This window comes from Molothrus ater, chromosome 7, assembly GCF_012460135.2.
Source record: "Molothrus ater isolate BHLD 08-10-18 breed brown headed cowbird chromosome 7, BPBGC_Mater_1.1, whole genome shotgun sequence".
Taxonomy (NCBI): Eukaryota; Metazoa; Chordata; class Aves; order Passeriformes; family Icteridae; genus Molothrus; species Molothrus ater.
Window position 1 is genome coordinate 22,191,759 of NC_050484.2, and position 27,385 is coordinate 22,219,143.

General features: G+C 50.8%; 1 protein-coding gene across 1 annotated transcript; it reads right to left on the reverse strand.

The window, feature by feature from the left end:
- Nucleotides 1–218: 218 nt before the first annotated feature.
- Nucleotides 219–27,170, reverse strand: SLC4A3 (solute carrier family 4 member 3). The gene is made up of 22 exons (XM_036386453.2): nt 27,030–27,170; nt 25,657–25,813; nt 21,795–22,129; nt 21,231–21,373; nt 20,454–20,665; nt 14,427–14,578; nt 13,630–13,810; nt 12,960–13,095; nt 12,684–12,858; nt 12,175–12,271; nt 10,276–10,460; nt 8,502–8,715; nt 7,973–8,194; nt 7,507–7,655; nt 5,919–6,113; nt 5,269–5,475; nt 4,583–4,672; nt 2,807–2,973; nt 2,175–2,428; nt 1,763–1,932; nt 1,121–1,294; nt 219–397 (listed from the first exon to the last, which is right to left on the reverse strand). Exons 1-22 carry the CDS (start codon nt 27,081–27,083, stop codon nt 320–322), a joined length of 3,747 nt encoding a protein of 1,248 aa, XP_036242346.1. The 5' UTR covers nt 27,084–27,170; the 3' UTR covers nt 219–319.
- Nucleotides 27,171–27,385: the final 215 nt, after the last annotated feature.

Consider the following 27,385-nt stretch of genomic DNA (forward strand, 5'->3'; position numbering starts at 1 on the left):
CCGCCTGGAGACCAGGCACAGGCTGCCTCCAGCAGGGAGGGGACAGACCCCTGACCCAGGGGCACTCAAGACCCACACAGCTTTGGGATGTGAGAGGCATCTCTCACCACACCAGGTCCAAGAGGAGAGAGACTCACAGCCTCTGCTGAGCGAGCGATGGGGCAGCCAGAGCCGGGCTGCATCCTGCAGGACTATGGAACAGCCATTCATTGGTCCAGGCAAGAGACAGTGTGACTCATGGCAAGTCTCCAGTTAGTTCTTGGGAGGGGTGAGCAGGCCTGAGCCGCCTGTCTCACGAGCTGGGAGGGCAGCTCCCAGCTCACACAGGCATGTGCAGCTCGTTGTACTCGTCCCGGCCATCCTCATCGAAATTTGGCTCCGCATCTTCCGAGTCCAACTGAGAAGAGGCAGAGACCAGGCTATGAAGGCCACAGCTGCCCCCACGGTGGGGTCAAGCCTGGCACAGAGGGATCAGTACACAGCCACCCAGTCAGCTGAGCTGTGCTGGGAAAAGCAAAGCTCTTGCTCCTTCCCCTCCCAACAGGCTCCTTCTTTAAACCCTCATGCCCATCCATGCGTCCCCAGCCCAATGCCCTTTCTATTCTAAAGCCTGGGGCTTTGGTCCAGCACTGCAGCTCCTTCCTCTCCCCCTGCTGGCAGCACTCACTTCTGGGTGCTGCTCCAGGCTCTCCTCCAACAAAAGCTCACGATGTTGACAGCAGCAGAGGAGCTGCCAGCTCTTGAAGAGCTGCCAGCACCCTGGCACTGTGGTTACATGCTGAAGTGCCTACAGCCATAGGCTCTGATGTGCTGCTGGGCTGTTCTTGCTGCTGGTTCAGTGGGGAATTGGTGTGTTTCTTGATGAATGAGCCACAGGATGGAAGGGGAAATCCTTATTCCAGGCCTCTGCCTGGTAGGAACCTGTTTCCTTGCCCCAGGCTGCCCATCCATCTCTTACTGCACTCCCAGGGCTACAAGATCCAAGGAAGCCATCCACCCACTTACTGCTATTGAGCAAAGACCCTCAAGGCTTTGCTGGCCCATGATCTCCCAGCCTTTCAGGCTGCCAAATCTCCTCAATCTCATTCCAGTGTTGCAAGTTAGACTGAGGACAGCTCACCGCTTTGAGCTCCCTGTCGTGGAAGAAGCGGGGCAGCACGAAGCGTCGCAATGGCACTGTCATGATCAGGACAAAGGGGAAGGCCAGCGATGCCACTGTAGATTTCACCACCCAGAGCAGTACAATGCAGGCCAGTTGAATGCAGGTGAAGAGATTCATTCTCCAGGTCTTCACCTAGTAGGTAAATCCAGTCTAAGAACACATTATCTTTCCACACAGATTAACAAAGACCTAACTGGCAAAACAAAACTCTTCTGCATAGCATAGTACAGCAGAGTACTGCAGCTGCAGAGTCTATCCTCCTTTACTCTACAGCCAGGTAGAACTCCATAACGCATCAGCCTCTGTGCTACCTGGCAGCATACCCACCAGGCAAGGCAGTGTCCCTCTACCCCCTCAAGCAGTGCATCAATCCTACAAATCATGTGTCAAATCCATACAATATCCTGGCAATACACTCCTGGGTGGAGCCTGCCAGCATTGTACCACCTCTCTGCACGCCTTGCACTTCTCAGCACAAACTTGCAGCCAAGCAGGATCACAAAGCCAAGTATCACTCTAACAAAATGCCATCCTCTCCTCACCTGTTTCTTCTTCCTCTTCTCCTCATTACCTCGTTCTGTGCAACCTGCCTTTGCTCACCTTGACAACGTAGATGTGGTCAGGGTGGTGCTTGGATGGCATGAAGATCAGGAGCAGGCGCTCGTAGAGTTGGATGCCGGTGAGCGATGTAACCCCCATGTAGAGGAAGATGCCGAAGAGCACGGCCAGGGGGATCTGCCTCAGCATGTTCCCCATCACAATGGACAGACCTGCACAGACAGAGCTCAGGGCATGTGTGTCCCACACCAGCCCCTCCACAAGGCACCTCAGCCTCCCCACCTCCTCTGTGCCCTGGAGCACAAGGGAAAGGAAGCTCAGTATGGGTAGGTGTGGGTCCTCCTGCAGTGAGCAGGCAGAGCATGGACAGGCCCATGGGGCAGGGACACTGCCAGGAGGTTCGAGTGCTTGGTGCTGACCTCTCCCCTCCCTTGCTCCCTGAGCAGAGGCTCACCGACAAGGGCAGCAATGAGCACTCCGGTGACACGCTGCTCCTTCACCTCCTCGATCCTGGGCTTCTCCCCGGGTGCGATGGCCTTGCTCATGACGGTCAGGGCATTGACGTGCGTGACGGAGCGCACCGTGGCCGCCGTCAGCCAGGGCAGCCCAAAGAGAGCGCAAAGGCCCCCCATAGTGCCAATGAGCAGAAGGTCCAGGTGGAAGCCAGAGCCTTTCAGCAACTTCCTCTCCTTCTTGCTAACAATCAGACTGGAAGAAAATAGAGCCTGGGTCAGTGCAAGGACCAGGTCAGAGCCCAGGGACAGCCCTGCAGCTGGGGACAACTCGCTCTCTGGAGACAGCACACATGGGGATAACAAGAAGATGGCTGAGGAGGGGCATGGTGGCTGCCAGCCTCAGGTTAGCAGTTTCCTCCTGTGCTTGGCTGAGGCAGTCTCTACCACACTATTTGCCAAGAGGGGAACCAAAAGATGACAGGAGAAGCCAAGGTACAGTCTGAAATGGCCAGGATCCTGCTCTTGCTGTTCCTCTGGGATGTCTGTTGCATTTCCAAGTGAACCAGCACCCATCCTGGCCTTGCCTGTCTAGGGGTTAGCAGTGGTTGAGGTTGGAGGGGGAGGTACTCACGTAGTGATCTGTGTCTCCATGAAGATAAGAATGAAGACCAGGAGGGCAGGGATGGCAGAGGCAAACATCATCCAGAGTGGAAAGGTCCCACTACTGCCCATGGGGTGGATGAACCAGCCACGCTTGTGAGGGGATGTGACCGACAGGCCGGAGGGGACATTCAGCTTCTGGTGGTGTAGTTGCAAAACCCAGCAGTTACTCATTAATACAAACAAGCCCACAGCCTCACACAGCTTTGATCCTCCTGCTCTCCCTAGTCTGAACACCTCAGATGATGGGATAAGCCACCCTGAACTGAGCAGGACTTTCTCATGGATAATCCCCTTCAGTATAAAAAACCCCATGTTCCTTAACATAGGCCTGTGTCATTTCCTTTCAGCTACATAAATTCCCTTCATTTTTTCCAAGAGACCAAGGAAATATCTTCTCTCAGGAACGTTGCTCCCATGTCAGTCCTTGCAGACCATGGTTAAAATGCTTCCTTGACCTCTGCTTGGACAAATTAGGTGTTCTGAACTGCTTACCATTTTCTGAGGTAGCTTTCTAGACTTTCCAAGGCTTTTCTGAGATGTTTTACAGCATTGTTTTTGAAGTGCAAACCCCAGAAGTGGCCACATTCTGTGAAATGACCTCACCCTGACCATGTTCAGAGGAAATATCATGTTTGTGCTCCCATCAGACCACACAGACTCCTAGCTGTACATCATCCTGACCCTGCGTTCATCAGCATTTGAACCCTTGGCTCTGTGCTGCTCTACAGCAATTTCTGCTATCTGCACTGCAGGCAGAGTTTATGATTTGCATTTATGTTAATCAGCATAAGTATGAATAATATTTCTGGAATGTTTGTCCTTGAGTTAAGCTGTGTAACTAAGTACCATTTTCTCGGAAAGCTTTGTACATTTGCTGAGTTAATACTAAAATGATAATGCTTTTGATATTAACTGTAGAAGTGTAGAAGGGTATGAAAAGAATGTAACAAAGTGCATGATTTTACTAATGTCTGATAGACTGAAATTTTTCATTGAAATTCAAATGAATAAAAATGCATTTGGATTCCACCAAGCCTTGGGCTGTTTTGATAAAAAGCTTGCATGATGAACAGGAAATACTTTTCACCCTCTTCCCAATCTTAGTGCAAAAAAAAAAAAAAAACCAAACACAAAAAAACAAAAACCCAACCCAATATATAACTCCATATCTACTGAAAGAGAAAAATAAAATAAAACCTGTGAGATATGTTTGTTCGATAACATTAAGTTATGAAACTTAAGTTTGTGCATAAACTGGGAAAAAAGTTGTATTTGAGATAAAGTTATCAAAATATTAGTATCCTACCATCAAGGAAAGAATAAGTACATTGAGTACTAAACTCATGACAAATACCCCATTGAAGCTATTCTACATGCCACCTTCTTCAGTGTGCATAAACAGTTTATGTCTTGTTGATTGAATGCAAGTGTTTAATGTTGCAAAGAAGGAACGAGCTGCATTGAATCTCCCTAAAGCCCCTAAACTTTCCCCTACTAGCAGCTAGAAGAGCAGAAGGATACCAGGGCACTCCAGTCCCTGTAGCTCTGGCCTCAGCCTCAGCAAGACCCTTGGACCTTCCCTTCAGCGTGGGAGTGAGGATGAGGAGAATGTTTCTGTTTGCTTTGTGCTGTTATGACTAAAGAGGCAGGAAATACTAATTCCCCTTTGCACAAGAGCAGGCCAGTGCCACAGGGATCACTGCTGGGCTGCAGGAAAGGCTCCGAGGGCAGTGCTGGCACCTACCTGTGTGTATGTGTCAGTGATGGTGTAATCCACCAGCACCATGACCAGGATGGAGATGGGGATCCCAAAGTCTCCGATGATCCGCCGCGCCTGCAGAACACAGACCTGTCATTAGCAAAAGGAACAGGCCAGCTCCGTGCATGCACAGGGAGACTATGGCAAAGAGAAGCCCCAGATGGGGCCAGCATCACTCCAAACCTGAGCACTCCTGACGGGCAGGGCAAGGAAACTCAGCCTTGACCCACAGGGCTGTGCATCCCACTGCCCACACAATATACTCTTATATGACTGGCTAATTGCTCCTCCTGGCCTATTTAGACAGTGCTCGAGGTACTACACAGATACCCTGCATGTAGAGAGATGTCCAAAGAGAAAAAGTTGTAGGCTCTTCTTCTTATATTCTAGTTTAACAGACTTGTATCCAGTCCAATGAGCTTTCCCCAGGTCCAGAGGACTTTCCAGCAGCCTCACTGGAGCAGGACAGTGCAGATACCATCATCAACAGTCTGCTCTTGTTTGCACCCTAGGGTAGGCTACCATCCCTCCTGCAAGGTATTTAAAGGGTTTCTGGTGTTTCTTTGGGGAACGTCCAAGTGTTCTGGAGAATAAAGATCTGTAGCCAGAAGCATTATTATTTGTTTGGTGTGTCCCTTGTCCTTGACATGTGAATCCCACAAACATCTCACCTTTCCTCCTAAGAAGCGGCTGTTCTTGAACTTGCGCATAAAGAAGGCAATGAAGAAAGTGCCTAGCATGAGGATGAGGGAGAGCAGAGCAGTGTTGGGCTGCATCCTGGTTCCCATTGATATTGTATCCGTAGAGAGCACGCTGGCATTCAGGCTGCTCTGCACGTTTGGTGGGTAGAACTTCAGCAAAGGATGCTCTGCAAACACCTGAGCGGGTGAGAGAAGCAGCAGACAAGTTACCACAAGGAGGGGCAGGGGGCACTGTCACTACTGGGGCAGGGGGAAGTGGAGCTGTCCTGCTCTGTGGAGAGGTGAGGGCAGTAGATGGTGGGCACGGACAATCCCAGCATCCGTCACCTCGCCTCGCAACCTACCCAGCTGGAGAGGGTTGGGGAGAGAAAAGTGGCCCCTCTTTAATGCCTCCTGCAGGAAGAGAAGGGGAGAGAGACATTAGGGCTCTTCCTGCCAGTCTCCATAGTGGCACAGGAGCCAGCTGGGCTGAGGCGTGAGACCAGCAAAGAACTGCTCTGCAGAATGTCTAGGAAAGTTGTGGCTGAGCTGGCCCTGTTCCCTCGCCTCCTGTGTGCTAAAGCAGCAGGTTCCTAAGGGATTAAGAGATGCAGCAGCCCATCTCCCCAGGGAAGGTTCACCTTGTACAGTTTGTAGAAGGTCTCATAGATAAAGATGAGGGAGATGAGGAAAGCAAAGATCTCCTGGGTGAAGGGCGAGATGTAGCGCACCAAGAAGCTTCCTTCTGCTGCCACGATAATGAAGATGAAGACGATGAGCCACAAACCAATCCACACTCTGCCTGTCAGATACTCAATGCCTTGTGTCTGGCAGAACTGAAATGGAAAGGGGAAGGAGTTACTCATGTCTCCTCAGGCTGCCTCCTGCATCCACTCCCCATTAAGATCAAAGACTGTCCTGGAAAAAAGGCATCTACATCTGCTTGGGCATCCAGCACAGAATCAGTCAATTCATGGCTAGAATCACAATTAAATTTGCAGACTTTGCATTAACACCTGACAGCTCCCACAAAGCAGGTCTTTACTGCTCCAGTCTTTGTAACAGTACCTCCTTCATGCTCTGCTGAAGCCAGCCCATGCATAACACTCCCCATCCCACCCATATGGAGGTGCCATTGCTCAAACACAGCTCTCCATTGTTCCATGCACTCACCAGCACAAGCCTGTTCCCTACAAAGGAGAGCCTGAGCATCCTGCTACATCCCACTGCATAAAGGCCATGATCTCACACAGCACCCTGTGTACAGACAGTTGTATGTGTGTGGAGAAAAGGCCCCATGCTGCCACCACAGAGGAGACCATCTCCACTGCATCTTCTCATCTACACACCCCAGCTGTTTCCAGGACAAATCATACCCCTCCCTTTGCAGCCTTCCTCAGTACCAGCACAGGCAGAGGTACTCCTCTGTACACAGTGACTGGACAAAGCAAAAGTGGTCAGTGAGAAGTGCAGTCACGGGAGAGCAGAGAAATTCCTACTCTGCAATAGCATCACCAGCTCCAAACTCTTGACAAGGTGAAAATCCAGCTGTAGAAAAAACCATGCTTTTTCAAAGACACAGACATGCTGGGAGTCAGAGAAAAGGAGAAGAATTAGATCCACTGCTTGAAAGTACAGTGATACAGGGATGCTTTCAAGAGCAAAGAGGTCAGGCTACTTGAGAAAGAAACATATCCATCCTGGCTGGCCAGGATATCTCTCCACACACCCTTGGGCTCATCCTTCGAGGTGGGAGTAATATATGTGGCACGTCCCAAATGGGTGGTACACTCAATGTTATTGAGCTCCCATAAAAGGAAACCTGGACACAGATAAAAGTGGTGAAATGGACTTCAAAGGAAGCCCCAAGAACAATAAAGTTTTAGGATGCAGCTACAAGTGCTCATTATCCCAATGAGCTGCAGCACAGGGCTGGGGGACAGTGCTCTCCTCACAGTCAGCATGTAGAGGAGTGCTGTTATCAGTGTCACACCTCAAGGGATAATGGATACAATGGATACAGCAGTGGGAGGTAGAAGTCCCTGTAGTGAGACCTGCCAAGGGTCAGCAGAGCCAAGGGCAGCCCTGGCTGAGCTGAGAGCAGCCTGGAAGGACTCAAATAGTTCACAGTAACAAAGACCCTTTGTAGAGCTGAGAAATGCCAGCTGCCCTCTCCAGAGCAAGAACAGACTGAGCAGGTGCCAAGCACAGACACTGCTTCACATATACCTTGTAAAAAGCTTCTTCAAACACCAGCAGAGGCCCTGAGAAGCCAATGACCAGGAGTGGCTGGGCTCCAAGCAGGGAGAAGAGGATCCCTAAAACCGAGGTGGAGATTATCAGCTCGGAGACCCCCATGAGACCCTCAGTTTTCTCTCCTGGGAAAGAGAACAATGTATGAGTGTTACAGCCTGGACACAGGCACCATCACCACAGACAGGCAGTTCTGGACAGAGGAGGCAGGTCCCCATCCCATCAGTCAGAGGTGCCCTGTGTTAGGCAGGGAGCATGGAGGGAGCCCTGGCAGCCGAGGCTGGAGAGGCCAAATGGCAGGGAGGGAACAAGGCAGCAGCCGAGGCACAGCACTACCACTCTCCCTGAGTGAACAGCACCAAAGCCCACCCCAGAACAGCATCACACAGACACAGCCAGTGTCCCAGAGTGCAAAGAGCAGACCAGAAAGCAGGCCCATTACCTAGGAGTCCCCCGAAGGTGATGGCAGGAGAGAGAGCAGCAAAGTAGATGAAGAGAACGGCTGCGAGACACTGGCTGTGCAAGGCGTCTCTGATGTCACTGAGGTATTTGGGGTACCTGCGCTTTATGTCCCGAACCAGACCTCCAAAAAAGATCCCGGTTCGCTTCAAAGGGTCATCCTCAGCTTCCTCCTCTTCTTCCTCAGTTTTCACTTCACACAGCTCTGGAGGTGCATGGAGGGCAAGGCTTCAGCAAGGAACACAGCTGGGCCCTTGGGCTGTCCCTCTCCCCAGTACCTCACAGAGCAGCACTAGCCTGGTGGGCCCCTGCAACAGTACATCCCACTGCCTCCAGCTGTCCCCAGCCACCAGAGCTGCCCACAGTCACTGCCCTGCTCCCCTTGCCTGCTCCTCACTCCCCACTGCAGGAGCCAGGCCCTGCTCACCCTTCTACCAGGCTCTGGGAGGGGAGGGCCCATTGGTGCACACAGGGCACTAGGCACAAACTTGCCCAAATGTGAATGGAGAGACCTTTGGCTTCCTGAGCAGTGCCCTCCTTCATGGACTTCTGCTCCCTCTCCTTCCTCTTCTTCAGTAGCAACTTCTGGAAGGTGGCAATGGATTTGAGCAAGTCTTTCCCCTCCACCTCTGATGGGGGAATGACAATGCTGCAGTCCAAGAACTCGTTGATTGCATTGAGGAGGTCTTGACGGTCATCTGCCATGTATGCAGCCTCATGGAAGTGCTGGAAGGGGCAGGGAAAAAGAGAGAGGGAGAAGGCTCAGACCAAGACTAGATCCAGCTACTACAGCCCAGAAAGACAATGCTTGCTGTGACCTTTAGAGTAACATTCTCCCCCTCCATCCACTACTCATCTCACTACTGCCACTCTGTGACCCACACTCCTGAATCCCACCACTTGTTTTGAGGGAGAAGCTGGTAGAGCCCTAAAGCATCACAGTTATAAAGCACAAGAACCCTGAACTGAGCAGGGAGCATAAGAAACTCTTGAGAGTCTCCACATCGGAGACAGAAAGAGAGCGAGAAAATAGGCATCTACAGCATGAGGGAAGCCATGCAAAGGAAACTAGACAGAAAAGGGGAGGTATTTCTGACAGCAAGAGCAGGTTAGCAAGGAAGGACTAAGGAGACCAGTCAGGGAGCTGCTGGCAAACAGGTGGAAGTGCTGCAGTGCCTCTGGAACATGCCTCCAGAGAAAAGGCTGGAGGATGATGAATGAGTGAACAGCCTGTAAAAGAGGTAGGGGACAGCTAAGGTCCCTGCAGCACACAGACTCCCTGGAGCCACAGCTTCAATGTAAATGATACTGTGCTCTCTCCATGGCGCCAGGACTGTGTAACCTTGCTGTGGCCAGCCCTGGCTGCAGCAGCTGGCTCCGCCCTTCCAGCAAGAGGACCAGAGACTCAAATGAATGAGGTCAGCCCACAAACACAGCACTGGAGCTGGAATGGCACCTCACCTCTTCTGGCTAAAAGCACATTCTCAGCTGAGCCCCACACAACTTCAGGGAAGGAATCTTTCAGTCTTGCTGCCTCCAATGCACTTTTTCTGATTGAGCCTTTTAGTCTCCAGTTCAGTGAAAGTTGTGCAATAGAGGCAGTACAGGAAGGTTTGTTACTTGCTTATAGTTACATGGCACCAGCAGGAAGAACCTGTGAACCTCTGATCCTCTTGTGCTGGATGTATGCAGCAGATGCTCAGATTGTTTCTTTGCATTTAATTCCTTACCAAGGTAATCAATTTCACTGCCATCTAGACAGATGGGGGACTTCCAGCAGTGCACTTGCTTGGCAGAAAAACCTTCCTGTCTCCTCATCTCTCCTATATGGATGCGCTCCTCTGCATGGATGCCCCAGCCATGGGACTCAGCTAAAAAAGCTCTATCTAAACACCTGAAAATGGTCCCCAGGAACTGCTGGGTTTTTTGTTAGTGTAGTCCAGGCCAGGTGCCATGGTCACAGGCATCACTCAGCCTCCCCACCTCTCTGTGAAATGTCAACTGAACACCACTCCTCTAACCTTGGGACATCCTTTTCTCCTGCTTTTACTCATGGTCCCTTTCTCACCCAGCCTAGCACACTCTGTCCCAGCCAAATAAGTGTCTGTCCTACTCTTTCCTCTCCACTGGAGCATTCTACCTTGGCCAAGCCAGGCTGATCTTAAAAATCCCAGGTGCTCACACCTCCCTACCCCATCTGAACCCTTGCACAGCTCTCATCTAAGGGCTGTCTTCTAAGGAGCCAGCAAAGCTCCCTCACAGCATCACTGCCCATCAGCTCCTCACCTTGTCAGACATGAGGGTGGAGATTGAGCGGCCAATTTCGTGGTAGTCCATGTTGGCCTGGCTAGGTCCCAGCAGCACAAAGATGAATCTGACAGGAATTGGGACCTCCAAGACAGATTCCAGGAAGACGGCCTCATTCAGTCGGACGAAGGCCATGGTTGGCTGCTCCAGAAACTGCACACAACCTACCAGGGGGCAATGTTTGGAGCAGAGTTAATCACTGGAGTGAGCTGTACTGGGCTGCCTTTAACAGCAGAGACAGGGGTTTTGGAGGTTCCTAGAAGCCCTGCAGTCATGGACTTTCTCCAGACCACTGACACAGCACTGAACTTCACACTGAGGACTGCTCCAAGTGCTTCACTGATCATTCAAAAGCAGTGCTACTTTCTCTAGCCTCCCAGTTAGCCCATTCTCAGTCCCTTACAGATGGGCTCTACTTACACTATAAAGCTCTAAGTTTAAATCAGAAGGTTTTTTCCCACTTATGGAAGGAAACCTCTTATATGTTGCTTTTATCGAACAAACTTCTAATCTCATCAAAGAATGAAATCAGGTTTGTTCGACATGACCTATTTCCCATAAACCTTACTGCTTGGCAATAATTACATTCATATTCTTTAGCTCTTTAATAATTGAATCCCATATTAGCTCTGCCACTATGCTGGCCGAGAAGGATGTCAGGTTAAACAGCCTATAGGAACTGGCTCACTGTTCTCTCCTCCTTGAGCTATGAGCTTTCTCTGTTAACTGGTACCTTCCCTGTATTCCTAAACTATTTTTTTCAGAGAAAAGTAAGTCAGTGCTCTAAAGACTCATAGGTGCAAACTGCACATTTTGTTTTACATTTTGTTTTGTCTGCATCTCGTCAGTGCTTGGCAGTCTCCTCGGTTCCTAACAGATTGGGAAGTACTCCTGCATCCTCCAGCACACCAGCCACTTCCTTCACATACCCAGCACAAATGTTTATTGAATACTGGTATTTCACTGGCATTATTACTGATCTTTCTGCCATTTGTGTCCAGCAAAGAGCTGTGCTCTGTGTCAGGCTGGCAAATCTGGGCCTTCTGAGAGTCAAAGCAAATCCCAAGACACAGCCTTAGCTCAGAAACAAGCCAATGTTTAGTTATTTAAGTACTCAAAAATGCACTTATGAACCTGCTTTGGCCTCATCATGATTAAGCATCAGTTTGGTTGAGCTGCCAAGCCTCTTTGCCTGAGCTTTTAATCTACTGGGTAGACAATGACATTTATTTTGCTTGTAGTGTAGTTAGGTTTGCTGAGAAGTTAAAGCCAGCAAAGTGCCAAGAGGAATACTCTTGCAATCAGAAGGCACCAAGCCCACTGATGCTCAAGCCTGTCTGCTCACGGCCCTCCTGTACAGGGAAATATGTCCTGGTAGTGCTACAGTCAATACCTGAGACCTTGCCACTAGCCAGGCCCTGCTTCTGTCAACTCAAAGCTTGCTGGCCACACAGCCAGCAGCCAACACTGGTCAGGGACAGGGCCCAGCTGCTGGCAAGGTGTTAAGAAGCCAGACAGAGAGCAGCAATGGTCAAGGGGAAGGGTCATGGCTTGGCCATCAGTCCCTCAGGCACCATTCACCTACTTCTGAGTTGCAAAACCAGACATACCGTGAGCCTGGCAGGACTTCCACCCCTAAATTGGGCTCCAGCTCCCAGGAGCAGCATCCATCAACCTCTTTTTTAATTTAGGAAAAGAACTAGCATGGCAGGCCTTATATTTGCTATACACAAACAGAAGATGAACCATCACCAAAGGAGGGAGTGTACCAGGCTCACTCCCCAGCTGAACATGTATGAGAGGACCAAATATCCCTGGGGAGTGAGGGCACACCAGGATCTGCACTAGTCACTGGGGACTCTACATGCCACCTCTTACCCACAAGCACCACTGTGGCCTCTGCATCTTCAGGGATTTTCTCCATCAGCTTCAAGTATTTACGATGGCCCTCAGAGTTATGAAGATGTGGGTTTTTCTGCCAGGAAAGAATACAAATAAGTAAGGGTGAAGTCCCCATGCTTTGGTCTCCCTACACAGCCTCGCACTCCACTGGCACAAACGCAGCTGGGCCTGCCTTGGCTGCACACCCAACGCCTGCTTCACAGCAAGGCATCCTCACAGCAAAGGCCACCCTGCAAGCCCCAGAGCTGCTGCTGCCATTACATGCTCAAGCAGACATCTGCATACAGTGCAAAGCCAAGACTAGGTACCAAAATAATAATGCAGCGACCCGATTTCCAGTGCTCCAGGTGATCCAGTCCTTGCATTACAAAGTTTCCCCACAAAGGGGCTCAGAGGTGGGCACCATGGCCTGCTGGCAGCCAACAGCTGTCCTCAGAGTGTGGAAAAAGACACAGTAACCCCCCCTCCGCCCAGGTCACCCTCACCTCTTTGCACTCGGTCTCGTTGGCCTTGGGGTCAGCCATCTCAATGCGCTCTTCCCCCATGAGGGGCACACACGTGTCCGTGGTGTGGTTGTGATGGTGGTTCCCCACGATGGAGTTCATGCTGGAGCTGGAGTGGTTCCTCGGGAAGAAGCCCTCTTTCTCATCATTGGGATGGCTGAGGGGAGAGTGGTGGCCATGAGGGGACGTGCCTCCCTTGCCACCTGGGGCTCACAGATAACCCCCGGGCCCTGAGAGCCCGCATCCATATGCACCCACCTGTGCTTCAGCAGCAGGGCACGCAGCACGTTGGCTCGATCTTCTGCCCTGATCTGGTCAGAGATGATCATGGTCTCCACCATGAGGTGAGCAATGCCAGGCAGAGTGGTCTGCTCCAGGTCAAGGAGGACGGCACCTGCCAGCATGAGGGGAAGAGCCCTGCTCCTAGAGTGCAACATTCCCCATTGCATTCACTCTGGGGACACAGCTGTTCCACCAGGAGCCAGGCTTTGGCTGGGGTACAGATTCAGCTGAGAAATGCCCAAATGCCCCATGTCCTTTCTGTAAACCCTTGCCCCAAGAGAACCCAAAAGCTCCAAGATGCAGTGGTAATTCTGGTATCTCCTTTCATTTCAGTCTCCCACTCTGACCAAACTTGCTAACCACGTCAAAGATGGGTCCAAGGCCTGCTGGCCAAGGCATAGCTGGGGGTTGCAGCTTCCATGTGCCTGAGACCAGTGAAGCAGAGTGTGGAACCAACACAGGCACCCTTGAGCTAATGCAACCCTGAAAACAGGCTGCAGGTTGTCTGTCTCCACAGACCCTCCATGAAGCCTGGACACAGATGTTGTTTCATGCCTCCAGAGAGGGACCTAACAGTGACAGAAGCTATCCAGCAAAACCTGTCCTAGAGCAAGAGACAAACCCTGGTCTGCTCTTCCTCACTCACCATGGGCAATAGTCTTCCTGAGCTCCAACAGACTGCGGAAGGACAGTGAAGCCACATGGGGCTTCCCCCACCTTGCTGTATCCTCCTCCACATCCTCCTCAAACTTGATCCAGCGGGCTGTCTCCCTCCAGTGCATCTCCTGGTTCTTATCCACCACCAGCTCATTCAGCTCCACAAACACCTAGTGTGGATCACAAGGACACGAGATGCATACAGCTCTACTAGCACATAGGAAGCCTCAGCTCTCTTCTCAAGGTACTGCCTGGTCTGACATGATACTGGAACAAACCTTCCACGGTTTAACCACAGGTTTATTGCACAGAAGCAGCCAGGATAAATACCACCGACAGCATGGCAGGAGCTTCCATCAGCACATGGAGCACCAGAAAGCTCCAAGTCACATGATGTGGGCAGAAAAGAGAGAATAATGCAATGCGGCATCCCTTTCTACCAAACTGCTGCAATTTTGTCCTCTGCCTTCCTCTTGGTGTCCCCCTAAATTTCCCACACTTACCAAAGATAGTGATGTTACTGTGCTGCCAACTTCCACAACAACATCATCATTTCTGTGACTTTTAAATGTCTTTCCTAAAGTCAGAGCTTTGTGGTTACAGGAAAATCTCCCCTTATATTGAAAAAAGTGTATTTTCGGCTCTCATGGTAATGGATAACAGCAGGAAATGTCACCCTCAAGGTCATGTAAATAATTATATTGAAACACATCACTTTATAAATTGCATGTTTCTAGTCCTGATTTCTGGCTTCTGAACAAGTGTGGGAGGACAGCACATGGATACCTCGTGGGGCTTTCTATCCAACTTCTTCTTCTTCTTCTTTTTCTTGACAGATGGAGTTGATGCTAATTTTTTACTTGTCCTGGTGACCTGACTCCGAGATGGTTTTTTCATCAGATGTCTCCTCACACCTGGGTTATCTTCAAAGCGGTGGCCTGAAGACACAGGAAAGGAAAAAAAGCCACCAATTTGTCTAATGGATATACAATGTCTGGCAGGGAAACACATCCAAGCACGTCCTTTGCTCATTAACTTAGGCTATCAAAGCCCTGGCAACTGGAGAACTCACCATCCTCTGCCAGAATTCTGAAGATCCTTTCTGCCTTATTTGCCTACTTTCATCTCTTCCAGAGATGTGAGCTAAACTCTTCACAGAGAAGGCTTCCTCCTAGGCTGTGCTTACACTTGGGGCTTCATCACAAATGCTTTTACTCATGGTACTCGAGAAAGTGGTGTGGGAATCCTCCCCATATTCCCCCAACAAAAAGCAACCTGCAGCCTTTCCTGCACAGTTCTGCACCCACACAGCAAAGGCAGGCACCTGGCTGGGCCTCACCCCTTGCACCAGGGAAGGCCTGGTGCTCAGCAAGCATGAAGGGCAGTGAAAGGGAAGGATATTTAGCTGCTGGTCTGGGAGACATAAGGAAATATCAATGTCTGTTTTATTTAATTGTGTGACGAGACGGTAGGATAACACTGCAGCCTGGGGCTGGCTCGGAGGCTGGCAGTGAAGTTGAGCTATCACTGCTTCTAAATGATCCGCAGTGCTGCTGTAATGCCCTCAAAAAGGTCTGAGTTAGAGACTGGCTGGCTGAGGCAAAGCCTCACAAAGCCTCACAAAGGCTGTTAAGGCTGCTCTACAGACCCATCACTGTGCTGCTGGCTAGCCAGTGCCCACCAAAATGCAGCCACAACCATGCTAGCCTTTTTGCAAACCCAGAAAACAGCACCAGGCAACAGCCTGCCACGGAGGATTTCCCTGGACACTACCCAGGGACAGCAAGTGTATCTTTCTCAGCACAGACAACCCACAGGAATATGGAAACCCTCAGAGCCTCATTACAGGATGGGCAGGCTCACCCAACTAGATTATGGAGTCAGGGCTTTTGATCAGCTTTGGTCAATTGAGGTTTGCTGGCTGTGCTTGTAAGACAATGCCAAGGTCTCCTCCCTGGCAGAGCAAGGGCAGTTTTCCATTGGCCGGGGTGAATGTTCTGCTTGCATATATCTTTCTGCACTTAGCTTCAAGACCTGCAGCTTTCAGGGTATGAGAGACAGTAAAAAGCACAGGGCTTTAAGTCTGAGTGGCCTCTTTGATGTTGCAGAAAAGTATCTGTACACCTCTGGCATGGAAAGACACACCCAGCATCAGGCCAGGCATACCATGGTCTTGCACCTTGGAAATCTGGGTCGCTAAATTAAATATAAAAGGAATCAATACTGAGCCTGAGGGCATTTTCCCCCATTGGCTGCCCTGCTGATGCACGTCCTGCTGATGGTGGGACTCCTCCCTGCTCCACTTACTGTCCTGCAATGTCGATAGGAGCCAATACCAGCCCAATAACCACTACGAACGTTTCTGGGAGCCGGGCACGTGTGGGGCTTCCATGGAGTTTCACATGGATTTCTCAGTTCCTGCACGCACAGCAGCCACTTCAGCACACTCAGTATGAGCTCATGCATGAAACAAGCAGTCCAGCATGCAAATGATCTTGGTATCTGGCACCTTTGCTCCAACCCCTGCAGCTTCTGATTCTCCTATGCACCCTGGGACTCCTTCTCTCTGTGTCCCTGGGAAACCAGGCTCCAAGTACACTCTACCCAGCAAGACAAAGGACAGCAAGCTTTACTCTCAGCAATGACAACTTATTACACAGTGCTCTTCAACAACAGCCCTAGAAAGTATCCACAGTTTTAGCCAGACAATGGCTGGAGGACAGATAAAAAGCAAGGAGCCACGTTCCCTGACAGCACCTCCAGTGACTCCCACACTCACTGACAGGGACAGGAATCAGAGTGCTGCAGGGTCAGAGAGCATCGGTGAAGGCACATCTCCAGAGCCCTACCTACAGCAGACTAAGGAGAGATCTACTTTGCTGCTCTTCCTTGGTAGTGTTTTGGCTATTGAGATGCCAGCTGGGGGATACAACTTATAGGAGCAGGATGGGCACCTGATCTTAATTTAGGAGAACCACTGGCTTTGGAGTCCCATGCAGAACCCAGCTGAAGTGGTCCAGGCTGCTCTACAGAGACCCTTTCTGTGTCCTGTAAGGTTGGTGCCTTCCCCAATGAAAGTCAAGCTCAAGAGAGCACCTAAAAGTCTTTATTCAGGACAGGATCTTAGACTGAGACCAAAGGGTGATATGCTGAGGCATATGTCTGTCCTTCTTGCTTGAAGCCAAACTCCCCAAGGAGTGCTGCTCTTGCTGTAGCTCCTCTCCAGTGTTCCCCAGGATCTGAGTGTGAAGACAGTGATGTCAAAGGACAGAGAGCAATTCCTATGGTAGCTCCACTACAATGAACTGGTATGTCACCCTCCCATACAGCATCTCCTAAAGTCTCTTCCAGAAGATGATCTCGTCACGTTAGCTTCCACAGTCAGATTTCTTCAGGTGAACAAGTTCCTTTTCCACCAGCTTAAATCTGAATATGACAAATATGACTGCACTGGTTAAAGTCTTCCCCACGAATGCCTTTGCTAGCAGGCAATTGCCTTCAATTTAGATCTTCAATAGCTCCTGCTCCCCTCCTTTCATTTCCCTCAATCCACAAGAAGGAAGACCAGAAAGAGGCATCCAAGTATTTGTATCAGTACTAGACAGCAACCTGCTATCCTGGCATCACAAGGATAATGCACACTGCCCATCCACCCTAATGCTTAAGTTATAGCAAGAAAAAAGACTTTAAACTCAGACTCTTGAAATATATGAAAAGATACTAAAAACTCAGATTTTTGAAATATTTAAAACTAGACTAAATGAAATGCTAATCAACATACTGTAAGACACAGCCCCATGCTGGCTTCTGGAAAAAGCTACTGTCCTGTCCTGCACAGAGCCCAAGTCTCTCTGGCTGATGCTAAGTTCAATGTGATAGGGATAGCTCATCCCTGCTGCCAACCAGGAGCCAGGTCCAGCACTCCCCATGCTCCAAACACTTTAAAGAATGCAAGGAGACCAAGGACTCCATTCTGTTCAAAATATATTCCTTCTGGATCTGAGTTGGTCCTGGCAGAGGCATTGCCATGGAGTAAATAGCTGGGCAAGTGGCACTGGCTGAAAGTGAGCTGGCTCTGCACAAAACAGACTCTGGTGTCTCGGCCATGTCTAACTCTGCCATACCTCTCTGCAGGATTAATCCACAATGTGGAGTCATTATACAATTAAGAGTTTACTGTACAGAGCACCTACAGTATTAGCTGTAGCAATCAATGAATGTGTTAAATACTAGAAAGCCCAATTTCCCCACTTTGTAAGTGATGCATTATCACACCCTGCAGAGTGATCTGCCCCTTCTACCTTCCCAAGAATATCCATGTTTTCCAAGGTGAACCTAGAACAATTTCTTCACACTTTTAATTTACAGCTCATTCAGCTTGGGACAGATGATGGGACCAATTTGCTCCAGGTTTCTATTTTGAACTTTGCTACTATTATATGCCCGATCAATTTACAGTAACAAGTAGCAGAGTTGTTACTGTAACAGCCAGAAGCTAATCCCCACTAGCTGGTCCCTGCAGAAGCACATAGGCAGACATTTTTTTCCTGAGGGCTTGTAAAGATGGAACAGATGACAAAGAGAACACAATATTGGGACTGAGAGGCAGGGCAAATTCAGTTTTTTGCCTGAGATCAAACAGTCTGTGGCAGAGGCAGAAGCTGAACCAAGGCATCCTGAGCTCCAGTTACAATCACTCTGCTTTCCCACTCTTTTGTGTAAAGCTGTTTAGTGGGCTAGTTCTGGGACATCACCCTCCCATGTGCACTCCTAAAATCCCTTGAAAAATTAACACATGATCCAGATGATGATATTTGGACAATCACCCATGAGCCATGGCTATGAACAGTACCACTGCCAAGGTGGGCCACCTTTTAGCAACATGCACCAAGGAAGGAGCCCTGTGAGAGATGGGAGTCAGGCTCTGGTTTCTGCATGGTCTCTGAGACAGCTCAGAGACTGCTCTGCAAGGGATGTGAAGGTACAGAAACAGATGCAGAGAACAGGAAGACATTCTTGACTCTCAAGATTCCTATTCTCTCCTTCCCTGCTTTTCCCACTCTTGCTTGCTTTCTTCCTCTTTTCTCCAGGCACACCAGCCAGCCTGCTATCAGCTAGTTTCACAGCCATGTTCAAGCATGCAGATACAAAGCCTAGGTTATTTTTTTTTTCCTTTGGGCAATTAGGCTACGGTGCAGAGCTAGAACCTGATACCCACCTCTGCTGTCAGATCCGCACCTCAACTCAAATTCCAGGAAAAAGAGCAGCAGCACACTGTCACCTTGTGCTACAAATGGAAGGGGAAATCTCTTTGTCCTTACCCACCTCAGAACAGCTGCTTTTTCTCTGGCCACGGCATGGGCCACATCCTGATAAGCACAAACAGCAAGATGCAGCTGTCTCTGGAGCTGCTCGAGCAAGACACACAGGGGAAAGCACCTCAGCACTACAACACAGATTGTAAGACCTCACACAGACACACAGGCCTCAGGCAGCTCCTCTGGTGTCCCCAGACACACAGTGGGGCAGACTGCACTTCCTCTAAACCAGAAGACCAACCTGACATGGAGAGGGTACAGACAACAAACACAGGAGGGGGGTTATGCACTTGTAGCAGGGGGCTCTGATCTACAGCTGCAATCACGGGGTCACTGCTCTGGTACTTACAGGTGGGCTCCCCGCCTGGGTAGCCCAGATGGTTTCTGATGGCCTCCCATAAATCATAGTCTTCAAAATTGAAGGCAAATTCATCAAAGTCTTCATAGCCGAGTGAGTTGCGAATACAGGTGCTTATCACTACCTCCGGGCTGCTGCCCCCTTCTGATTCCTTTGCTGGCTCCTCTCGCTCTTGAAGGGTTGTCATGTTGTCCTTGTGAAGGTCAGGGGTCAGGTGTCATGAACGACACGCCTTCAGATGAGGAGCCAGGACAGCCAGGCTGACGTGTGGGAAGCAAGCTGCCCCCCGGGGGATTCAGCACAGCTCTGGGGCCAGCCCCGGTGCCTCGCTCCCCTGCTCACGGGGCATGAAGGTGCCGGCTGCAGCAGCCCCGAGGACTGATGAGGTTCCAGGAAGACTGGCTCCACCCAGGGATGCTTCTGCCGGGGGCTGCCCACCAGCTCCTCCAGAGCAGGGTCCTCGCTTTCCGTGGGGTCTTGTGATAGATGCCCAGGGATGCACCACCCGTGGCCCGGGCACAGCCAGGCTGCATGTGCAGCACTGCTTTTCTCCCTCACTCCCCTCTGGTGTCTCCCTCCCTCTCCAGCCTGCAGAGCAACCTATTGAATTCTCCATGTCCTCAGGCCCGGAGCGTGCATTTCCATGACGTCTCTGTCTCTGTCCTCGTGCCACGCACAGGGGCAGTCCCCCTCTGAGGCGCTCCAGAGGAGGCAGCTGCCTCTGCAGGAGAGCAGAGGAGAGGGGAGGCTCCTCACCTCAGGTTTTCTGCAATAGCAGAGCTGGCAGCGTGTCACACAGAGGGCTGATTGCTGGGAAAGTGTGTCAGGAGAGGAGAGAGCTGGGTCTCAGGGAAATGCTGGGAACCCTGAACTGGAGAGGACAGGGGGGTGGGTGGTGGAGCAGGCATCCATGGGGTAGGTGGGAGTAGAGATGCTGAAAACATAAGGATCAGCACTGTGGACAATGCAAAGCTAACAGAGATGACACACTGCTGGGAAAGAAGGATCTGGGGAACAGGAAGGTGAGGTCCTGTGGCAGGCTGAAGACCATGCCTGAGGCTGCTAGGGGAGAGCAAGAGAAGCACGGGACAAAGGGACACACACACTGGTAACACAGGTAGTGTTGTAAAGCCTCACTTTTCATGCCATCCAAGTCAGCAGACGCCAGCATCTGGGCCTCGGCCTCGTCAGTGGGGACGCGCTGGTAGGCCGCGCTCTCCAGGGTGGTCATGCTGCCGATGCACATCCTCTCCTTCAAGTCATAGGTACCCCTCTGGCCACTCGCCACCTGGCCCCAGGCCTTGCGCTTCTCCCACCCACGGGACAGACGCTCTCGAGGCCCAGGGGGGCTGTAGGAACCAAAGAAACTGACAGTAGTAAGCAGGGTGAATGACAATGGCCAGTGGCCTCAGGGGTTGGGGTCCCATGGCCCAGCCCTGACCAGCAAGCCTCTGAGAAGGAGAAGGGCCAGGAGTCATCTTCTGCAAAACCTGAAGGCTGCTCCTTCTGCTCCTCCTCTTCCCTACCACAGAGTGGGATCAGCTTGTGCCCAGTGTCAGGGACCTACCCCTGAGTCAATGGCCTCATGGTCCCCTCCTGGGGCTTCCCAGCCAGCAGCTCAGCATGACAGCACAAGTTAGCTGGGAGGAAGGGTACTCCAGGTGTGCAGCCCAGTGCCTCTAACCCTGCACTATGGGGATCCCATGGACCCAGGGAGGTTGCAGGAGTCCCATGGAATCATCATCCCACCAGAGAGCAGCCCTCTCGCTCACAGATGCTCTCCCTCTGGGGCCATGTCCCTTCTGACTCATCAGGGAAGTTTGGGCTAAGCACAGCCACTGCCCCTGGGGACAGACTCTGTGCAGTGACCTTGAGCCAGGCAGAGCAGCAGGCAGCTTGGCACCGCTCACCTACCTGTGGAGAGAGGCAGGGCCCTTGTCCTGCAGCAGGTCAGCAAAGCGAGGCATGGGGGACAGGATGCCACACTCCTCCTCCATGTGGAACTGCGCGGGGGCTGCAGTGCTGCTGGGCTCCTCCTCATCGCTGCCAACGGTGAACTGCAGAGACAACAGCCCTGACAGCAAGAGCTGGGCAGGCAGCCTTCACCCCAATCCTTGGCACACAGGTCCTACCCAAGATGGGCCACAGTGGCTTTCCCCACATGCCCCATACCCTGGGACTGCTCATACTGAGCCCTCCACTGTACTATAAAACTTAAGAACAGACACACTCATCTTCCCCCATGGGTCTTACAGCCTCAAAATGCTCATGCACACCCACCCCTGCATCCACACCAAGCAATGACTTACCTGTCACTGTCCTTTGGTGGCCATCTCTACTAGACAAGGACAAAAACACTCTTCCCACAATACTGCACAGCTACAAGTTCTTATCCCTGAGCAGCATACTTGCTGGCACCCTCCTACCACCTCCCTCCAGACTCCAAGCCCCATCCAGATAGGCACGTCCTGGCCTTGCCTTTGGTTTGCTTGGGGACTCCAGCTTAGGGGATGTGTCCTTCCCACGAGCTTCGGCCTCAGATTCTGCAGAGATTTCTTTCTCCTGGACCTCCTCTGCCTCAGATTCTCCTTCTTCCTCCTCTTCTTCTTCCTCTTCTTCCTCCTCTTCTCCTCCCTCCTCGTCCTCTTCCTGGATGGTGGGGGTCACCTCTGAGGGAGGTATTGAAGTTTTCTTCTTTTTCCTCCTTCTTTTTTTCCTCCTGCTGGCACGGGGTGGCCTCTTTTGGAACTTGAGGGCAGAAGGGAGGTGAGTGGAAAGGGGATGATGGATGTGGTGCGAGGTTTGGCGGTGGACTGAGAGAGAAAAAGAGAGTCAGGGGCAGGAAGAGGCTGGGAGGAACCTGCCAGGCGCCCCTCCAGGAAACAGCATGGTCTGAAGATCAAGGGCCAGGAAGGGCAAGGAGAGCCACCAGCCCACAGGGACATAGCAAAGCTCTTTCACTGATGTGGCAGGCTGTGTCCAGCCTGGGATAGGTGGGGACAGAGCCCCTGTGCAATGCCAAACGACCCCAATACAGCTCCACTGCCCTGGGGAAGGCAGCACTCTCCCTGTGTTGCCAAAAGCCATTTGCATGGCTGTGCAGAGCTGCAGTGACCTGCCACGGGCAACATCCTCTTCCTAAACATGGGGAAATGTTTCTTGCATCCTCAAACAAGCAAAATTTGGGTCCTTTACAAACTTTTTAGGGACATTAGTTAGTGGTTAGGCTATGGCTTAGTGGTGGACTTGGTGTTAGGTTTACAGTTGGACTTAATGATCTTAAAGGTCTTTCCATCCTAAATGATAATGATTTCTTTTCTGCATAATGTTTCTTTGAGTTGAATAGATGTAATTTATTTATCCCCCAGACTTTGACAGAAAGTTCCTTCTACTCAGCCATAGAAACAACAGTGCAGAAGTAACCTAAGTCCAAATCCCAGGTACTTTGAGGGCATGTGTTGTACCAGCCTCTGAAATTCAGGTTCAGTTAGGAGGCTGTCTTTTAAAAACCAGGGTAAAGAAACAGGGCAGAAGGACTTTTCTTTAAACTAATCCACAAAGAGAAATTCATACAGGTTTGACCTGGGTGTCATGGGAATTACAGAATGAGAAGAAATTAAGGACATTTCTGAGCCTTCATTCCAAAACAAAGGCAACACACCAGGCAGGGAAGAGGGTAAGTTCAGCATCCCACTGTGAGAGAAAGAGAAGCCATTGCTGCCAGGGCTAGCTGCAGGCACAAAGCCTCCCACGGACAGTCTGCAGGATGCACAGGTCCTGGGGCTGCACCCAGAGAGGCTGAAATCAGGGGGCACCAGCCACTTGGCAAGGGGGTGTTGCTCGGCAGCTCTTCCTGAGCAATTGTTTCCAGACGGTTTAGATTTGGTTCCTTCCCAGCTTTCCTGTGACATGGCAGCAAAATCTGTTTATAGTGAAAACTACCTTCAAAGGACATTTTCAATGTAGGCTGTAACCTTCTCCCTGGGAGAGCCAGGCAGGTTCATTGTTCTGCTGTCATGTTTCCTTTCCTTTGGTTTCTCAAGTCTTTTCTTCCTTGTTTCCCCCCTTGGGAACAGCAGGGATATTTCACACATCCCCCTGGTTCAGAAGAAGCAGCTTGTGGCAAGATTAGAGGAGATTTAGAATGGTCAGACGTCTGCACATTGGAAAGAGTTTGGGCTCTTTAGAAACACTTTTCTCTCAGAAGTGATTTTTTCTTTGACTTAACTGGGTGTACCCTATTTCACTCACAAGATGTGGAAGACAGACCCTCCTGTCCTACTGCTGTACTTCCACAGCATGCCACAGGTAGGTCAGGCACGAATTTCTAATATAAGAAGCAAGGAAGACCCCAGCTATACACACGTTGCTCCTTCAACAGCACAAAGCTGCTGATGAGGACACAGCCCATCTTTCCCTTCTGGCTTGTTCACTTCAGTCCAAGACAGAAACATTTATGTTTTGGATCAGAAGGAAACTGCAGGGAAGGGCAGTGATGGTGAGTGATCTGGCACAGAAGAGGGGAGCACTGCTCTCCTCTTCACCCCTGCACTCGGCCTTCCTTGGGTCAACTGATCACATCTCCACAGAGGTGGTCTGGAGGTGGGAAAAACACACCTCTCCCAAACACAAAAGGATTCATACCTCCCCCTTCTTCCTCCTTGTCCTCCTGTGCATCCAGTCCCTGCCCTCCCTCCCTGCTCCCTTCCTTGCACTGCCTGCCTGTATGGAAAGTTACTGCCAAACTAGTGTCCCAGATGTTTGATTACATCTCTTGGTGAACTTGATACAAGAGATATGAAAAAGTAATTTAGATAGGGAGCCCAGAAGGAAGAGCCTACATATTAGGAATTCCTGGCTTCGACTGAGGCAGGAAACATTTCTAAGCCCAGAGAACATTCACCTCTATGGGCTGGTATGTTATCTTTAAAAGTCTAATGACCTAACCAGATCTTCCAGCTTTATAAATACAAACTGCATAAAACTCTTGATAACCAGGGTTGATGTAGCCCTAGACAACAGAAATACTTCAGGAGTTCAAAGGAAAACAAACTTGATTCTGACAAAAGAAAAATGATTCTCCTATTAATAAGGGGAACAAACCCAACCCCAAACAGTACAAATCTCTAGTTAAAATTTTCAAAAAGCTTCTGCCATGCATGCTCAAGCAGATCATCCATGTCCTCCAAGCCAATCCGCACACCTGTGCACACAGGCAGAGCTTCTGAGCAGGTAGGTCCTACAGGACAGGAATTCAACCCACAGCAAAGCTATCAGCACCTTGCAGCCATGTGCACGAGTGACTGTGAGCCCAGATGGGAGGTGTTATTTAAATGGAGCCTCTGTAGAGAAATGACACAGGCAAAAAACAGCAGCTGAGGTGCACTACAGTAATAGACTTTTACCAGCAAGCTTTTATAACAGCCATTGGAAATGAGTGGCCAAGCAGAAAACAGCCTGGTGATGTACTTGGGACATAATGTTCCCAAGGTTGTAGCTCATCAAAGCCAAGCTGGAAAAGAAGCAATATGTGACTGTGGAGAGCCACAGACTGGGAAAATCTCCCAACCACTGCTACGTGTCTGCCACACAAACAGGCTGCTGGATGGGGGCCTCTTCCTGCCCTTTACTGCTGTTACTACAGAGTAACATAACACACCTATGCCAGGCAACAGCTTATGGTCACTCTTGTCAGTACATTCTCATCTAACATACAAAGTGACTTTGGGCAGGCCAGTTGCCTTCATCGTGAAAGAGCAGATAGAGGAACAGATACACTGCTCAGATGAATTCAGGTGAGATAACTACAGCACTTTAAATTCACACTCCATTTTTATTTTGCAGTTCCTTTCTTTGATCAGATAAGCCCAGTGGATTCTTGAGTGCTACTTAGAAATACACAGGCATGTCTGACTGGAGCCATCTGCTTTCAGACTGGGGAGGACAGCCTGGCTTCTGGTCATGTTTGGTTGTCTCTTTGCAGCCACATGGAAGAAAAATTGTTTCAAAACTGGAAAATTCAGCTTGGGGAAGTAGCTGCAGAGGCCTCAGAGACTGGTCTAGGAGGTGAACGAACACCCTGGCTGAGCTACGGCTGCTGGGTGGGCTGTGCAGTAGCTATGCCTATGGAGACAGAGAAAACAGGAACAGACTGGAAACAGGCCGTGGGCACTGGTGCTAAACTGTGTGTTCATAGCACCTTGGGAACGCTCTGGAGGAAGGAAGTGAATAGCAGGCTAATACAATCTGCAGTCCTGGCACAAGGCTGCAGAGCATGTGGGACTGAGAGAGGGCTGGTGGTGAGGGTGGAAGGGAGTACAATGTTTCAAAACCTACATACATTCAAAATCTCTCTCACTGTAGCTGCGACTTTGCTTCTCCAGATTGCTCGATGCTGACTTGCTTATCAGGTCCCCAAATCTCTCGATTGACAAAGTCTTATCCAAGTCCTCATCGTCCTCGGCACCAGGAGAGGCTTTCTCTGCGTCATCTCTGCCCTGCACAGAAACCGCCAGGTAAGAATCAAACACGGCAGACCCCTAAAGCCCTCTGGATCCTCCTGCCCTTCCAACAGCACCAGGCTCCATACAACAGGCCTGGGGCACAATGTCTCACATAGAGGCACAGCTCTGCTCAGAACCAAGTGCCAGAATGGACCATCAAGCTCCAAGGCACACTCTGCAGGGATACCTTAGTGGTCCTCCACACCAGTCTTGAGTGGCAGGTATCAAGGGAATATGCCAGTGCCAGTTTTCCCATTAGAGGAAATGTGTAGCTTTTGTTTGGCTGGAATTTCTCTCTCCTCACATTTAACTGCTGCTCTCTGGTCTTCCTTTTGCTCAGTCTGCCATCTCTCTAATTCTTAGGCCTCCTCTGTATTTCCCCTTGGGAGACAGCATCCCTGCTCTGGTGAGTTGCCCTTGGGTCAGTGACCACCCTGTGCCTTCCCACCTCCCCTCCACAATCTAGAGACTCCCCGTTCCTCTTGGATGCCTTCTTCAGGTTTTTCTGCCTATTTTCCTCCTGTTTCAGGCAATGGGAACTTCTCTGCCTTTTGCTGGTGGAAGTGCCCTGACATGAGCATCACCAGGTGCCTGCCGGCCAGCCGGCCTGCCTTTCTTTCTTTCTTTCTTTCTCCTGAGCAGCTGCAGCTGGTAAAATTTTCCATCAATATAGCCGAAATGCCAGCGTGGAGCTGTTGTGGACTCCCGTGTTTCCATGGAAACAGGAGGAGGCCCAACTGTGACAAATCTGCTAGGCAGAAAGAGGGAGCAAGGCAGCTTTAGCTGAGAGATCCCTCTCCTCGCATCACTGTTCTTAGCTGTGGCCTAGGAGCAGCTTTGTGTCTGTGGGTGAGACTGCTTCGCCTCTCACCTTAGCACAGGTGTCCCAAGCCCAGCCTAAACAGGGACAGTCTGTTTTCAAGCTGCTCAGCTCCTCCTGCCACTTGTGAACCCTACCCAATGGCATGTGGAGGCAGAGGGACCTCACAGAGCAATCCCTGGCCTTTCCTGGGCCGCAGTTTGCTGTCTGTGTGCAGAGGATCGGGGCTCGGTGCAGCCTGTCCCTGTAAGCGCAGGCTGTGTCTCCTGTCCTGCTGCAGCACAGGACACCGGGCCCGCTCTCAGCCAGCAGGAGCACGGCCCCCGGGGAAGAGACAGCCCCACCGCTGCTGCTGCTGCTGCTGCTGCTGCTGCTGGATTCCCAGCTCACCTGCTGCAAGTCGATGAAGACATCTCCTACGGGAGGGGACTCTCCAGCTGCCATTTTGGTTCAGGACCTAAGGGCCTGGGCAAAATATCAACCCTTCTCTTTCACCGGCAGGCACCCAGGAAACCTGGAGAGTGGCATAACCTGTGGAGAGAGGGCAGGACAAGGGAATGTCGTGGGAAACTGCTGGCCACTGCCCTCAAGCCCCTGGCTCCTGATCCAGAGGTCACCTCAGCAGCCCCTGAAGAACCTCCCTGGCATCACTAGGACAGGCCTGTCCCCAGCAGTGTGCAGGGGCAAGTGGCCCAGCCCAGGCTGCTTTGGCCACCAGCTCCAGCTGATCAAGGATAGATGGGATC

What these genes read in the sequence shown, in the direction of transcription:
- SLC4A3 (XM_036386453.2), bottom strand. Translation starts at nt 27,083, where the DNA reads ATGGCAGCTGGAGAGTCCCCTCCCGTAGGAGATGTCTTCATCGACTTG. An exon ending in TCTTCATCGACTTGCAGCAG is followed by an intron (nt 25,814 to 27,029) that starts GTGAGCTGGGAA and finishes GTTTCTGTGCAG; the next exon opens with GGCAGAGATGACGCAGAGAA. An exon ending in CCTTCTACAAACTGTACAAG is followed by an intron (nt 5,476 to 5,918) that starts GTGAACCTTCCC and finishes TCACCCGCTCAG; the next exon opens with GTGTTTGCAGAGCATCCTTT.